Source organism: Coturnix japonica, chromosome 1 (genome assembly GCF_054131305.1).
Source record: "Coturnix japonica strain WE chromosome 1, WE-NBRP24, whole genome shotgun sequence".
NCBI lineage: Eukaryota > Metazoa > Chordata > Aves > Galliformes > Phasianidae > Coturnix > Coturnix japonica.
In genome coordinates this window covers 58,492,099-58,507,927 of record NC_140663.1, presented here as the reverse complement: position 1 = coordinate 58,507,927, position 15,829 = coordinate 58,492,099, and the positions used below count along the sequence as shown (strand labels likewise).

The following is a 15,829-nucleotide window of genomic DNA, read 5'->3' as shown; positions in this document are numbered from 1 at the left end:
GACAGGCTAATGAAAATAGACCAGTAAAAAAGGATAGTCCTTGAAGTTGCAGTAACTTTATCAGGGGAAATGGAGGTAAGAAAGAAAAAAAGAAGTATTTCATATCATTAGCCCTCTGAGGGCCAAGTTCAGTGTATCTGCAGAATATTCCTCTCTCCTCCCATTCTTATTTTTTTAATGAGGAAAGAGAATTCTTATTTAGGAGACTAAAACCTAGGGTTATGGGTCAGGAGGTTTCATTTCCCAGTTCTGCTGCTGCCTTGCTGTTTAAGCTCAGGAAAGTCTTTTCTTTTTGCTCTATCTTTGTCTCTATATGATGCGGATGGAAGGAAAGGCAACAGCATACCCTCCCTGGGTGAGGGAGGGAAGTGTCCCAATCTACACTGCACTGTGTGGCTTCACCTCCAGCACTGAGTGCAGTTCTGGGGCACAACAATATGAGAACACAAGGATATTACAGAGCATTCAAAGAAGGGCTACGAAGATGAAGAAGGGTCTGTAGGACAAGGTGTGTGAGGAGCGGCTGAGAGCCCTGGGTTTGCATGGAATGGCATGGAGCTGTGTCAGGGGAGGGGCAGCTGGGGGTGAGGACCAGGTTGGCAGTGGGCATGGAACAGGCCGTGACCAGAGTTCTTCAGTGAGGGTATGTCATATAACTAGCAGAATTCTCAAGCTTAGATTTGTCTTATGACAGTGGTGTTTTGATCCTTGCTGCCATCCTTATGTGCTTCACAGGGACCCGTTGCAGTAATTTGGCCACTAGGCTATGAAGACCTGCACCCCTCCTGAAGAGGGTGATGGTGAGGAGGAGGGAGTGTGGTGGGAATCACTCTTGGAGCCACAGCTCACCGCAGGGCCTGGAATATGCTCTGTGCCCATCTGTGGCTTTTGGCACTGTTGAATACAGGCTCCCATGGGATATGGGAGGGACTGCATCTCATGGCTGTGGAGTGCTATGAGGAGAGGTGATGTCACCTGCTGTGGCAGCCGTATGCGTGGGCTGGCTTGAAGGGAGTCTGAGCACACGTGAAAACTGTGTTCTTTCCCATTCCCTCATGTTGGATGACCACAAATCGAAATCCCCAAGATCTCTATCTATGTTTAATGAATACGTCTGAATGCATCAGATGTGTTTGTTTTGCCCCTTCAGAGCCCAGCTCTTTATCTTTCTGCAGTATACCTCAATTACCGCTACATTTTGTGACACGTAGACTCCATAATTCCAAAGTGCCAGAAGCTGAGGCATACGGGCTTTCTCTTCATGGACTTCTGCCTCTCCAAAATTAGGATGCCTCATGCAGCTTGAGAAACTAGGTTATATAGCAGCTTTAGTGGGGCTTTTTCCAGACACCGATTGACCTGATTCCTCGGACCAGCTGTTTTATTTATTAAGCAAAATAGGAGAAAAAGAGTGCATCTCCTAACAATAAACTTGATTCCTTGTGGACAACGTTTATCTTTGTTTTTCTTAAATTGGTGTGGAGCCCTTCCTTCACATTGGTTTCAGATATATTAATTTATACACTAGAAATGGGGGAGATTTGCCTTTTCCTCTAATCCTGCTTCAGTGGAGAGATTTACTTAATGTGCAGCGTAATTTGTCTAATGTACAACTTTGTATGTAGAGTGTACCCAGATCCAGTTGAAACAGTGGGTGTAATAAAGGAGAGCACTGTAGTGCAGTGCTGTAAATCCCTCTGTAATTAAAAATACTAAATTAGTCAATGCTCATGCAGTCAGAAGACATTACTAGCTGAGTAGCAGGGATATAAAGCAAGAGTTCTCAGTGCAGGACAGAGAAACTGGGTCTGTCTTCATCTCTGTGTGCGTGTGGTATGTGCCAGGGGTGAGGGACAGCTTATAACATCATTCACCAGGAATATGGCTTGGGTGGCAAAGAGGAGTCATCGGAAATTATCCCAGGGTTGTGCTTGCATGTACACAAGGTGGTGGAAGAGCTTCCTTCCTCCTTTCAGGGAGAACAGGAGGGAGGTTGGGGCTCATCCTCTGAGCAAAAGTTCCTATTTGGAACCGAGCAGTAGGACTTTATTGTGCGTTAGAATTAAAAATGAATGTATTCTGTTTATCTGAACAGGGCCAGGATATGAAATGAAGCTTTAGTTACAATTTGCATTTAAGTTGGATTTGGTTTTGTTAGTGTAATATCTGGTCTGTGTGGTTCCTTCAGCTGCCGGACAGTATAATTCACTGTGAAAGACAAGTATGTGTCATGCTGGTGGCCTGTTGTTGAGGCCATCCAACAGCTTCCCTAGTATAAGACCCTCTGTTTGGGTTGTTCACCACTCTGTCAAACTTGAATCCTTTGGGCTAAAATTTTTCATCCCCATTAGTTGCCTCAGATCAAGTAGTTAGAAAGCAGCAGACTCTGAACCCTATTGCCATTTTCCCTGGATTTTTTTTAAATAGAAAAATGTTTGAATAAATGAGAAGACAGTCCTCACTGTAACAGCCCCATGGAAATGTCTACAGTTTGTGTATCAGAGGCACAACCTTTTGCAGCTTTCAAGAACATTAGCCCATACTTGGCTTTACTAAGTTTTAAGCCTTACAGAAAAATTGTGGTCGCCTCATCCACAGCAGATAAAACAGATCTCTGAAGATCTGGGACCTGAGAGCTTCAGTTACACTGTTAAAATTAGTGGGAGCTTTTCGTGTTAATATCCCTGTGCCTCAGTTCCCTGCCCATGCCATATAGATAATGCAAAGTCTTACTTTATGAGGGCATTGTGAAAATACATTCCTTCATGTTTGTGAAACGTTCAGTTACTCTAATGATGCATATAGTAGGAAAGCCCACGAGTAAATTACTAATTCCGTCCGCAGAACAGTTTGACTGGTACCTGGTAAACAAGGCTTGGGGCCACACCTCAACTGATGCGGGGAGGATGAAATACTGAAAAGTTGCTCATGAAATGAGCACTGTGTATCCTGTGTGCTGGGTGAGGCTAAGGTCCTGCAGAAAAATAACCTGCAATTATTATGCAATTAACAGCTCTATCACAATACCCAGGAAAAAGAGGACGAAGGAAGGTTGCACAGGCAGCCGTAAAACTGAAGTTTCCTGAGCCTTGCGTTCTTGATTAGCAGCTTTAAATACTCTTGCTTTCACCTGTTTTGTTTTCTGTGGAATTGTCTGTCACGTGGAATGGGCATGAGGAATAATCAGCAGCTGTTGTTTGTGGAAGAAAAAACAGGGAAATATCTTCTGCCATTGGTCAAAGAGTATTCCTGGTAAAGCCTTGTGCCCGGGCACTGTGAATTGGAGCATCTGTAATCCTCAAGATAGAGAGAAGTCAGGGTTGGAATAAAAGCAGACGAACCAAGATGTCTTTTTTCCCCTGTGACAACTACTCCGTTTATGTTGTGTTGCTACAATAACTCTGTGTACCATTAAACAGTACTGCCACCAACCAACAGGCTTGAAAGTTGTTTTAAACAGGGACGAGATCATCCCCTTGCTTTTTGCTGTGGGTCTTGTGGGTTTCCTGATTTTACCCTGGGTGTTCACAGTTCTGGGTTTTCCCTTTGCTGGGTCCTGCCCTGGAGAAATTTTCATACACACACAAGACTGACATTGTTAAACGTGGGCAAATGACCCAGCCCTGACTCACTGGCAGAACCATCCCCACATGCCCCCACTTTTGGTCATTTTCTTTTATTTTGCCTTTCTTCAGGTAAAATGAAATAGCACTACCCACAGCCTGGTACGAGTTAGGAGTTGTGTGTGGGCTACAGCAGGGGAGGAGATGCTCTGGTTGAGGGTTTCAAGTAGAAATCATCGTCACGCCACAGATGACCAAGCTATTTGAAGGCTGGGATGCACGCTGCAGCAGAAGTTTTCCTATACCTACTTACTTCTGCACTGACTTGGTGTAGGGGTGAGCTGGACACTTTGGTGCTGTGAATGGGATGGGTGCAGAGAGCAAAGATTTTGATGTGACAGGAGGTTCATAGGTACACTGATTTTAAAGGGTTACGCTCAGCATCTGAGCAGGTTCACTGAGCTTTACATGTTAAGAATCTTGCTTGCTCTCTGCCTGCGTTGTGAGTCAAACTAGGATTTACATCTTCTCAATGTGGCTTTCATAATTGATATTTGGTTATTTTACAGTTGCTTTTCCCCATGGAGTTTCTCTTAAAAATGCCCTGTATTTCTTTTTAATTTTGACTGTACATAGCAAGTGTGTATTTCAGACAGAATATCCAAGCATCATTTTTTTTGCAAAGATAAGATGCTGTTAGGTTACACTGGGGATGGATCTGCTTGTTATTTGTGTTGTCCCCTGAGAAGCTGATAAATGAGGTCCTAACAGTGTTTTCCCTTCTGCATGTGAGCTTTCACAAAGGTTTGTTAATGTTGACATTGGTCTGCCAGCACTGGCTGGTTATTATAGCTATTCAAGCATTAGGCAATTGTTTTTAAGCAATTGTAGTTTCTCTTTCTATTTCTTGTGCTTGCTCTTTTGTTTTGTTTTGATTTTTGTTTTGTTTAATAGCAGATGCCTTTCACATTCCCTGTTATTGACTCATCCAGAAGAAGGCACACATTTGAACTTGGATCTCTTAAGTGTGTAACCTTATAGGATCTCAGAATGACAGAATGGTTTAGATTGGAATGCACCTTAAAGCTCACCCAGTCCCAATCCCCTCCCATGGGCAGGGCTGCCACCTACCAGCTCAGGCTGCCCAGGGCCTCATCCAACCTGGCCTTGAACAGCTCCAGGGATGGGGCATCCACAGCTTCTCTGGGAGACCTTTTCCAGTGCTTCACCACTCTCTGAGAAAAGAGTTTTATTTTCATGTTCATTTCATCATGTCTCTTGTTACACTTTCACAGGGCGGCATTTCACCTCAGACTTTCTGATGGGTGGGATCTCTCAGCCCTGCCCAGCTCTGTTGAAACCATGCAGGTGAAGTCAGGACGGAGCAGATGATCCTGCTCAAGCTGAGGGCCCTGAGTGCAAGGAATGAGGGGCCTGTGGTCCTGCACTGCTGCTTCATACTGTGTGTGCCAGCACAAAGAGACCGATCAGTGGTATGGGCATCTTCAGTCACCTCCCAGCTGTACCTGTGCTTAGGGCTGAATCCCGGGGAGGGAAACCCAGCTTTGTGCTGGAGTGTTTGCAGAGACCTCTTGCATTCCATACCCTAACAGGAGGGTGCTGGCTTTGCCATGATTTGTTGCTTCCTAAATAGCCATCGGGATGGAGGGGTGGTGAGGATGAGAGCCCAGAGTTGAGAGATCCTGGGCAGCGGAAGGGAGGTGGTGAGAGTGACGACCCCTCCAAAGACCTGCAGTGTGACCTCCCCTGCCATGGGGCAGGGAGTGAGCTGCTCCATTTCTGACACCTGTAAAAGTCTCATGAAAACCTGCTCCTTGCCCTTTTGCCACTAGCCAGATCTGTTCTGAGTTGGGCCAGAGAGCACAAGACATGGCAGAAGGGATCACCTTTCTTTGAGAAAACGAGTACGAGGTGGCACTGGCACTTGTTTTAATTTATTCCTGCTCCTGGGTGTAATTATAACCTCTGGTGTTCAGTGTAAAGGTGGAAGGGTTGCCATTGAACGGGGCTAATGTTTTTTATAAGATGCATTAATACGTGACTTCTATGAAAAACAACAGCCCTCACCCAGGAATCCAGACGGTGTTTGCAAGCTGCCTTTGGATTTATGGAGCATGTTGGAAACGCACAGTGTTATTTCCTGAGTCTTGTTTCTTTGCACAGCGATGATGTTTGCTTATTCTGGGACAATGATGAGACATTAAGGTATTAAAAACAAAATTAGAAAAGGGATAGAAAACGTTTGTTTCAAAAGCAAATACAGCTGCATTTCTTAACAGAAATAAAAGGAAAAACCTTTCAGTGCCTACTTGGGACTTTGAGAGTTCTGCCTAGAGAAAGCTATTTATCTTATATTTATTAATGCTATTTTCTTGCTTCGAAGGCTGTTTACATCAAAACAATATCTTTATTTTTGGAGTTCATCTGTTCCCGCTGCTTCTTCCCCAGCTGAAATCACAATGTTCGCTCTGTGACATCACTGTTGGCCACAGTGACAACGATGTGTTACAGAGCGGATTTTTCACTCCAGGTGGACAGTGTGCCACAGGAGCAGATGAGCTCTGTGAGTCCACAGAGCGTGTTTGAATGTGCATGCTACTGGTCCTGGGGAGAGAAGTGAAGGGCAAATTCATAAGGCAATGCAGGACTGGAGTAACTGCAGAATGCCTGCATGGGCCTTCTGTGAGTATGAAGCTTGTAGAGTTGGCATCTGTTCCCTAGACCATCCCTTTCCCAAGATTTCTTTTTTAAATCAGTTGAATGCTTCGGCAGACTTAACTGGTAGAAAATTACTTAGTTTAAAAATGGGAGAGTGGGAGAGAGGGATTTAATTTAGCTTCAAGTGTGACTCTGAGATCTCAACTATATCGACAAGTTTTGTGGGGGTTTCTGCTTTTTTGATGGTATTTTTATTTATTTTTCTTTTTCTACTCAAAACCCCTTGAAGAAAACAAGGGAAGATGACTAATGTGCTGATCCTGCTAACGCTTACACATTTGGTTGGCTTTAAATGCATGAGTTGTCCTGCTGCAGTCAGTCAAGACAATTCATGTGCTTAAACTCAGACGCAGCCCCGCATGCCTGGAGCAGGAGGGTCTAGCCGGCTGCCTTTAGGGAACAGTTAAATGAAGAATTTATAGAATATTTTCTAATGCAGGCACTGTTTTAACCTGGAAAAGCTGAATTTGTTGGCCTGGGTCCTCCAGGAGAAAGAAACTGGCCATGTGCCTCTCCCCACTGCTTTTGCCTGCCTAATTTACTCCTTGGGTCACAGTCATGCAGTTATGAGCTGGAAGGTGAGACATGTTCTGTCATTGGGAAGACTGTGGCCTAGGAGGTAACACTGAGAGATGATTAAAAAAGAGGGTGAAACAGAACAGTGAAATGGTCACTAGCCTCATTGACATTACTGCGATAACACAAGTTTAAGAATATATATACATCCAATCATAATTAGTGACAGGTCTCTTTTTTGGCTGCATTGAAGAATGGTTTCTCCTGGTGGCTCAGCATGGATGGAGATGGAGCGGTTGTCTCACATCCCCTCCAAAGATGGCCCCCTGGAGGTTAGGGGCACCATGGAGACCATTTGGGTGTGTTTGGAGAACTACTTCCATGCTTCAGCCTCCTGGGTTCTCTGAGGACTCTGGTAGGGCATGATCAGGAAGAGATGTTTCTGTTTCTCCAACATAGCTTTCTAGCTGTGTTGAAGACCATGCGCAACCTCTGCATCCAGTGAGCAGCCTTTGCTACAAATGTTTTTTTTACTTCCAGCATCCCAAGTGTCTTTTTGATCATCCATGTGCCCTGTGGGAAGAGTCTGAGTGTTGCTTTTGCTTTTCCCCATGAAGAAGCATTTCTTAAGTATCACAAGTCGGGAGAGTATATATATATAACTTTTCAGGCAATCCCTTTAGTGTAGCTATACTGGCAGCTCCGGGAGTGTGGCCTTTTACTTAAATGTATGTTTTGGGATGTCTTCAGATGTTGTTTGTTAGTTTTGCAGGGCTGCACGCTGCGTTGCTGTTGTGGCAATCCCTGTGATTCATGTCTTGCACAGTCTGACAAGCTCACTGGAGCTTGCGTGTACTGAGCCACATACTCTGCTCACTGCACAGAGCATGGCTGGTGTGGGAGCAGCCCTTGGTGGTGGGACCCAGGGATGCCAGTTGCAGGGGCTGCCTCATTGGGCTGCTTGTGGTGCCTTCAGGAAGCGAGGGGTTGTCAGAACACTTGCTTGGACTTTAGTTTTTAAAGCTCCTCCAGGAATAGCCTGTTCCTTGGAGCAGGCAGAGCAGGGAGCACAAGGGTCAATTTGGGCATCTAGTGGTGCTGCAAGGATCCAATTTCATATTTATTTTCTGTCCCTGCAGAGCAGGAGGTATGTTATCATTTCATTTTAACAGCTCAGAGTCTCTACCACTGAGCCTTTAAAAGAGCATGTGCCATTATTCCTTCTGCTGTTTGACACCTGTCTTCCCTAAGGCACCGATGTTACACTGGCTTGTCGGTCCTTTGCTTGCCAATGTCCATCCAAACCTCTTGACTCTATTTTTCTTTCTTTTTCTGATAAAGAGACAATGAGAGAAGGGCTGAGAGTGGAGGCACAGATGGCACAGGAGGCACAGCCTTGTTGAAACTCAGGGATGGACGGGAGGGAAGGGTTGAGAAAAAACAAGAGTGGCATCACCAATTGGGAAATACAGAACAGTTTCATGGAAGCGTGTCCGGTGCCATCTCATGTGCAGTCTCTCAGTGCCATGCACTGTTCAGTTGCCCCATGAGTTGTCCATAAAGCTCTGGGGTCGCTCAGCTTTGGCAGTGCATTTGAGTGAGCGATGGTGAGCTGTGCAGAGATGGGTTTCCCCGAGCAGCTGTGAAATGTGCTCCAGTCCTTTCAAGTCTATGTTATTCTTCCATGACAACACAGGAGAACAGATGTTCCCTGGAGATATACCTATTATTCATTTTGCTGTAGAGCTACATCTTCTCTCTTTTATTTGTCTCCTCTGTGAAGTAAATATTTCCATAATAGTTAATATTAGGGCTTTCCATAGCCCCCAGTGATTTTTTGTCACTCAGCTGCATCTCTTTTTTTTCCTTCTATTTTTGTCATAATACCATAAATGTGAGCAGAGATTAAGACAAGCTCTGTGTCGTGGGACATCGATTTTGTAGGCACTGATATGAATGTGTCTGTTTTAAACTTGTGCGGCTGGCGACGCAGAACTTGAGGTCCCACTCTGCGCTTTTACCCATCCAGGTGTGTCAGAGACATGCTTGATGGTGTGAGCTGGGTGATGCATGTTCAATTGGGCTGGGCAGTAGGTTGGGACTAGCATCATCTGCTGGATGCTGAAATGTGAGGTTGTGGTGCATTGTGCACACTGATTGAACTAACAGTTTCCCCGTGTCCTGGATACTGAACTTAAGAAACTTCTGTGATCACCATAAAAAGCCTGTTAGGTAAATACGTTTTCTGTGCACAGAAGCCATTGCCCTGCTCTCTTTTATTCTGAAAACAATAGACATCAAAATGAATTACAGACGTGTGTTGTTAAAAGGTCACGTCTGTTTGGCCCTCAGGTAGGTTGTGTATTGAAACAGCTTTTGTTGAGATTTGTTGATACTCTAAAGAAATGAAATGAACCGGGACTTAGGTGTAGAAATCTGAAAAACAGCTAGAAATTGCCATGGATGTGGAAGATGAAGGAGGGCACTTCTGAGGTAAAGAACTCCACGTTTCCTGATGCGACTTGGGTAGGAAAGCTGAATGGAGAAGGGCCTTGTGTCAGGTGCAGAACCAATGGTCAGTGCTTGTTTGGTGTTGTACTGGTTTCATTTATGACTTTTTTCTATCTGGCTTAAAACACCGGCTGCAGTGGCAGTGGTCTGTAGCCCATGCTGCTTCATGCACGGTTGGTTGCTAGGACAGCTGCCGTCATCCACATTTTAATTGTGGATGTGATGACCAATTTCGCATCTCTCCCCAAGCTTTGGCTGGATGACTCAGCTGGTCCTCTGGTGACTCACTGCAGTCTCCCATGAGCCCAGGAAGACTAAAGAGGGAAGCGTGGCTATTTTCAGATATGAATAACAACCAAACTCAGAGACTATGTCCATGAAGGAGTGTTGCAAACTTCAAATGAGTTGGGTGTTTAAATGGGGTGTAGGCTGGCTCCCTTCCCACTGAAATTCTTTCCCCAGTTACTATGCTTCTGCTGAGTCTGGTTTCCAGTCTCTTCATCCACAGGGATATTTGTTTTAGGAAAGTATTTGAAAGCTTTCCAGGAGTTTTGAGTGCATAGGGCCTCATGGATGCACACAGGTCTTGTGGTACTAAATTCCCTTAGCTGTTTCTGGCAGTTATTCCCTCTCATTATCTACTGGGATCCTCATAATTGCTATAGCAACACCGGTCCACCTCAGGCACTTTTTCTCTCCAGTCATTCTTGTCTTAGCCATAAGACATAGCCCAGGGTTCTCATGGACCTATCAAAAGCTCTTGTGATTGACCACAAGATGTTGCTGATTTGTTTTTTGGATCCGTGGAATCAGCAGTATATTTGCATTTTCTGAGAAGATCATACAGGGAGTGCTTTCCCAGAAACTCTTCTTTCCTTGTGACTCAGTTTGGCCAGACTTTGTTTTCGCTGTTGATCAAAGACAGTAGGTGAGACTAGGAAGCTTGGCTGTGGTATCAGCTAGCCTGCCTGTCTGTAGCTAACTATTCTTTCTAACCTGGATTTTGATTCTGTAGGTTTGGCTTCAGCAGTTGTGCTATGCCCATGAGTGCCGCTCAGAAGTTACTGGCAGTGACCAATGTAGGCAGTCTTATGTGGGTTGGAGCATGCTCAGGTGCCATTGTCTCTACATGGCCCTGTCCAGCATCTCTAAATCACCATGTGGAAGTTACATCAAGGGTTCTCTTACTGTACTCTCCACCAAAACTATCATATGCTTGCTTTTTCTTGACTGGAGTGTGTACAGCCGGTCTGATGGTGAGGCTGTCTCAGCCTAGGGCCCTGCTTTTGAGGGTCGATCTCTTTCTCTAGCCCATCACAGCTGTAGCATGCTCCACAGAATGCATTTGGTATGTGTCATACTGGATCTCCAGTTTCAGTTTTGTTTCTCCTCCATCATTCTTTAGTCTTGCTGGTGTAAAAAGCCTAACGGCTACGGCATTAAGCACTGTAAAGCTGAGTAAAGAAATACGTCAATAAATAATCATATCCTACACAAAAGAGAAACCTGGGGGAGAGACTGATGTTAGATAGGGAGTTCTGCTGGTGCAGGTAGAGGTTTTTATTGCTTTCTTTCTCTTAATGGCTTCCTTTGATTTCTTCTATTTCAGAGCTTTGACAGAGGGAGTAGGCAGTTACTGCTATCCCTGAGCTTCTTCATCACACACAAGGGCCTTATGTCTTTCTTTCTCAAGTCAGATATTCTTTCCTGAGCTCTTGGATCTTTACTCTTCAAGGCTTTGAAATGCTTTGTGTAGTTTATCCCCATGCCTAAATCAGGTTTTCTTTCTGTGTTAGTGAGAGTTTTGTGCATCACACAGGCTGCCCATCCTTAGCTCGACACAGTTCTTCTCTGCACATGGAACTGACCCTGTCCTAATGGACCTTGCTCGAAGGAAATGCTGCTGTGAAAAGTGTGGGGCGGGTGCTGCCAGCAGGGTGAAGCAGGGAGATGTGTCCTTGGGATTGCTTGAGGTAGTGGGGTAGCTTCATTTGTTTCTTCTGAAGGAGTTTTGCTGCTCACAATGTGTCTTCCTGCGGCTGTTCAAGTGCAAGTGTGTGTACACTAGTGTGTCAGAGTGTGGTCATGTGTCCTGTATGACAGAGATCGATGCAGCCTCAAATAAAGCAGAATAAATCATTGGGCCTCCTGGATGATGACAAGGGTTCCCAAGGATACGCTTGTTAGTGCTGAGTGTCGTCATGGAGAGCACCGTAGCTCTGTGTCACTTTGTTCGTAGTGAACCACTCAGTGCTCTCAGTGTAGAAGAGATCGAGACAGTTACGTGACACTTTTCTGTAGGCTTTCTCTTTTCAGATGCTGCCTGTGAAGCAAAAAGATGACTGCATTGGGGTTTTAAGGAGAAAAGAGTTCACATTCAAACCCTAACCCTTCCCCACCAGTCTTTGGCTGGGCCTGGCAGCTCAGGCTAACCACGCACATCTGCCCTTCCTACTTCTGAGCCGTGCTGGAGGCCCCAGCCCTTCCCATGTCATCCATTTTTTGGTTTCATTCTCTCAATTCAGAATGCAAAGCAAAAGGCTGTTGATAACAGCAAAATGGTTTGTGACTGTTCAGCCATTGTTTTCACTTCTGGGAGGTTTTCTTAGCCCTGAACAGTGGGGATACTAAAATCTGGAAGACGAGGTGAAAAACTCATGCTCAAGGTGTGTTTTCTTTCAGAACTGGAGGGCTTTTGTCTGGATGGATGGATGTTTCTGTCCCTGTAGAAGACAGATCATATACCCGATTGTTGTAACTAATTTAAATGCCAGTCGAGTAATCAACCTGCACTAGCTTTTTTTATTTAAATTTTCTGAAATGCCCCATAGCTCTCAGTGTAGGGTGCTGTAAATCATGTATTTGGTCTTTCTCATTTGAAGGGGAGAGATGTTACAATGGAAGTGAGGTGAGCTAGTTAACTCTGGCTTTGGAATAGTCATTGAATCAGTCTGCCTCAGTTTTCTGATGCAGCAGAGCTCCTGGCCCAGGTTCCCCACCATTCCTCCTTGCATCTTCATCTTCCTTTGCAGCCTAGACCCTGTGTATTTCATCCAAACCTCACCAGAGGCTTGTTTCTTGTTTCTCTCCAACAGGTTTTTATCCTGACGGAAATGAAACAAAGGGAGGGACTTTGCGAACTGGCAAACTGACCTTTTCAGCTCAGCTAGCGCTTGATCTGAGTTTCAGATTTCGTAAACAAAGCGAGCGCTGAATGTCATGCAATTGCCTCTTTGCAAATGAAACACTTATGAAAAAATCCTGTGGGAGTGAGAGGCTCAGCCTGAGACTCCAACAAGCCTTTCCCATGTCCTGCCTTCACAAATAGGGTTGCTTCTGATGAGCGAAGGCTGCAAGGTGCCAGCTGTTCCCTGTGGCTTCACTGAACTTGTGGGCATGTTGGAGTCATCGACATTACAAAGCTAATATTTACAGGTGGGAAGTCATCCAGGTGGGGAGGCAGCAGCTGTGGAAAAAACCCAAGTCTCCTTCCCATTATGTAGATGTTGAGGGAAGACACAAGCATGCCAGCGCTGCCTGGGTGAGTATGGCACAAGGCAGGGCTGCAGAGGAAAACACGGATTCATTTTGGTCCATTTTCCAGAGCCCCTAACACCCATTTTTGGGAACTAATATAGCTCGTGGCCAAGTAGGGCAGCTAGTGGCAATCTGTAGGGTCTGGGGCTGGAAATGAAGTCAGTTCTCTGTTTCTCTTGTAAAATGGTGTGCTGTTGTCTCCTCCTGTCTTGAAGATGGAAACTGAAGTGACCCAGCTGAGTGATACAAGCCACGCCACCTGGAAAGCAGGGTCACACTGAGAGCCTTCTTATTTCCAGTTCTGCTTTCAGGATGCAGCTCTGTCAGCAAGAAGTAATCAGAGATGGAGATTGTGAGAGCCCAGAGACTCTCATATTACAGATCTGTTTGTAGGTTGAAAGTATGGGCCTGCGCATGTGCTAAGCTGGAGTACAAGGCAAGCCCTGATCAGTTATGTATTCACTACTCAGTCCATCTTGTAGAGCTCTCTAGAGGAAACTTCAGATTCTGTAGATGTGCTGTGGATACCGTTCCACTCTCTTTCCACTGGAGCCGTACAATGGGAGCTGGGCACCACATGCTGGCATCAACCTCTGCTTGCTCCTCTGGAGGAAGCTGGGAAGATGACCTTCTGTGGCAAGGTGTTGTGTTAGGAATTCCTCAGTATCTTCCACAGACGAAGCTTCTAAGCAGGGCTGCCGTCAGTCCCACAGTCTTGACCTTGTTCATTCTTCCTCATCCCAGCTCTGGCTCTCAGAGTGAGGTTCTCAAGGAGGGCTGTTCATGGAGAGAAAGCTTTCTGCTGTTCTGACTGTGCCGGGCTTAACTCCATGAAGGTATCCCCCCAGTTTGCGGTAGCACAAACCGTACTGCTGGGTCTTCTCATACTGAGGCATCAAATTCAGTGTCAGGTCAGTCACTGCAGCATCGGTGGGGAAATAACAAGGCAGCAGAGCCTCTGGTGAAGAATATTTTAACCCGCGTTCTCAGGTGCTGTGTCATTAATTAACTGTAATGGGAAACATAAACTAGCCACAGGATTTGCGGAGGAAATCTATAATATCTCTTGTCATTACTGTAATTCATTAAAGTGGGAGATGGAGGTGACCCCGACAGAATCCTTCAGTGAAGAGTAATTAAAGACTTAAATCTGAGTGTATTTATTTGTCTCAGATTTTCCTTCATTAGCGTAAGCCCAGGAATATGTCAGAAGAGCCCACAGACTGTTACTCAGGCTCATGGGCACCTGAACCCACATCAAAGTGGTGAATAAGAATCACGATGGAAACATAGATAGGAGAAGATATCTAATAGTAGGGCTTTGTGGCTTAGTGTGGGTATGGAAGAGTGGAGTTGGTAGTGGTAAGATGTGAGATTGTGGTGAATGAACACTGAAGAGCTTGATATTGCGGGGACTTGACTTTGGTCTACAGAGAAAATAAAAGACAGCACAGATGGTTCAGAGGGAGGGCTGTGGCTGGTGGTGGCTTCTGTTCACTAATTCCTTAGTGTTTGGTGTTTCAGATGCATAGCAGGCGCGTTGAGGTTGCCCAGTCTGCATCCAGCTTGCACAGCACTGTCCAGTGACCTACCAGGTGTGGTGGACATGGATGGATGCGGTTTGGAGCAGCCTCTGTGTTTGAGCCTCCAACATGGGGCCTACTGGAGCAATGCAGCCCCATCCCTATGTGCAGGATATGCTGGGGCTCTGGATGTGCCCCTGTATGCATAGCTCTCCCACCTCACAGTCTCCATGCCATAGTCCTGGGAGAAGAGATGCTGCCCCGTGGGGGACTGTGCATCTGCACATCTCACACCACGAGGGGTGAGTGGCCATCTCACCAGCCTTCAGCCTATGTCCGCACTGGAGGCCTGAGGTGCCACCCACCCCGTTGTCCAGGTGGTGCTTGCTGGCAGCCTAGCTGGGCCTGTGGTCCTTGTTGCTAGCTTTTATCTGTCTAAGAAGGAAAGCTGTGGTGCAGACTGTGAAACAGCAAGCAGGGTTGTGCTGCAGATGATACAGGGCTGTGAAGGTGGTTGTGGTCCCCTGCAGTCTTGCTGTGGTGAGACCTACTGTGCAGGTGGGAGGGAGGTGGGGGAAAAGAGTTGTTCAAACAGATCATTTGATCATGTTTATGGCTACTCTGTGGGTTGGAAAGTGCTCTTCATCTGTCTGCAGGATGTGGATCGAGTGTGGCAGTTCAGAGCAATGTGAAGCCAGAGCAGTGCAGGTGGCAGGCTCTGTCATATCTTTGAGACCCACTATGCCCTGCTTAAGCATTTAAGAATCTACTAATTAGGATGAAACAGTTTTAATAGCAGGATGGGAAAAGCAGAGCAGAAAGGCAGAGGGATTTTTGCCTGGAATGAAGCTTCTTGAGACATCTGCTCACCAAGAACAGGAAGGAGCTGAGGCTGTTGGGGCCTGAACTCTTCCCTGGGGTTTCTCCAGACATTATTAGCACGAGGGAAGGAATTTATATACCCTTGAAGGATGTCAATCTGAAGGAAATTCCAAAAGTGTGCAGTACTGGGGACACTGACTCTAAAGAGGCCACACAGAGGCCACCTTGAAGAAGAATGCTGTGCTTCAGACATGGCAATTTTGAAGGTGCAATACATTAGGCATACCTGGCAGATCCCCTTTTCATTGCCTTCTTAACCTAGGTGTGCATATGAGTTTTCAGGCTCGCGTCTCTCTGGGGAGAAGAGAAAGGTATTTATTTCAGGAGTGTCTTCTGCACATCATTTATATGCTGAACACACGCTTTGTGCTTTTTACAGTATTTTTCAGGCAGGCTCTGTCGCTTTCCCAGCAGTCAGCAAGCAGCCTCTGGTTACAGTGCACTGGCAGCTCTGCAGGTGCTGCAGAAGGTCTTACTGCCTGCTTAATGCAGGGCAGGGGCTGGGTCTCCTGCCACTGCAAAGGCCGCTTGTATAAATCAGCACTAAGTGCCCTGAGT

General features: G+C 45.9%; 1 protein-coding gene across 12 annotated transcripts in view; it reads left to right on the top strand.

Moving 5' to 3' along the window:
* Nucleotides 1-15,829, top strand: part of HIPK2 (homeodomain interacting protein kinase 2) — a 124,074-nt gene that overhangs the window by 18,582 nt on the left and 89,663 nt on the right. For 2 of the 12 annotated variants that reach the window (XM_085541232.1, XM_085541212.1), the window contains exon 1: nt 6,188-6,266. The exons of 8 other annotated variants lie outside the window; for them this stretch is intronic. In XM_085541232.1, the coding sequence (XP_085397358.1) occupies nt 6,224-6,266 (43 nt within the window). In that variant the 5' untranslated portion in view covers nt 6,188-6,223. Of the gene's footprint in view, nt 1-6,184; nt 6,267-15,829 lie in introns of those variants that run through there. 2 more of the 12 variants (XM_015867243.3, XM_085541230.1) reach the window with 2 other exon arrangements.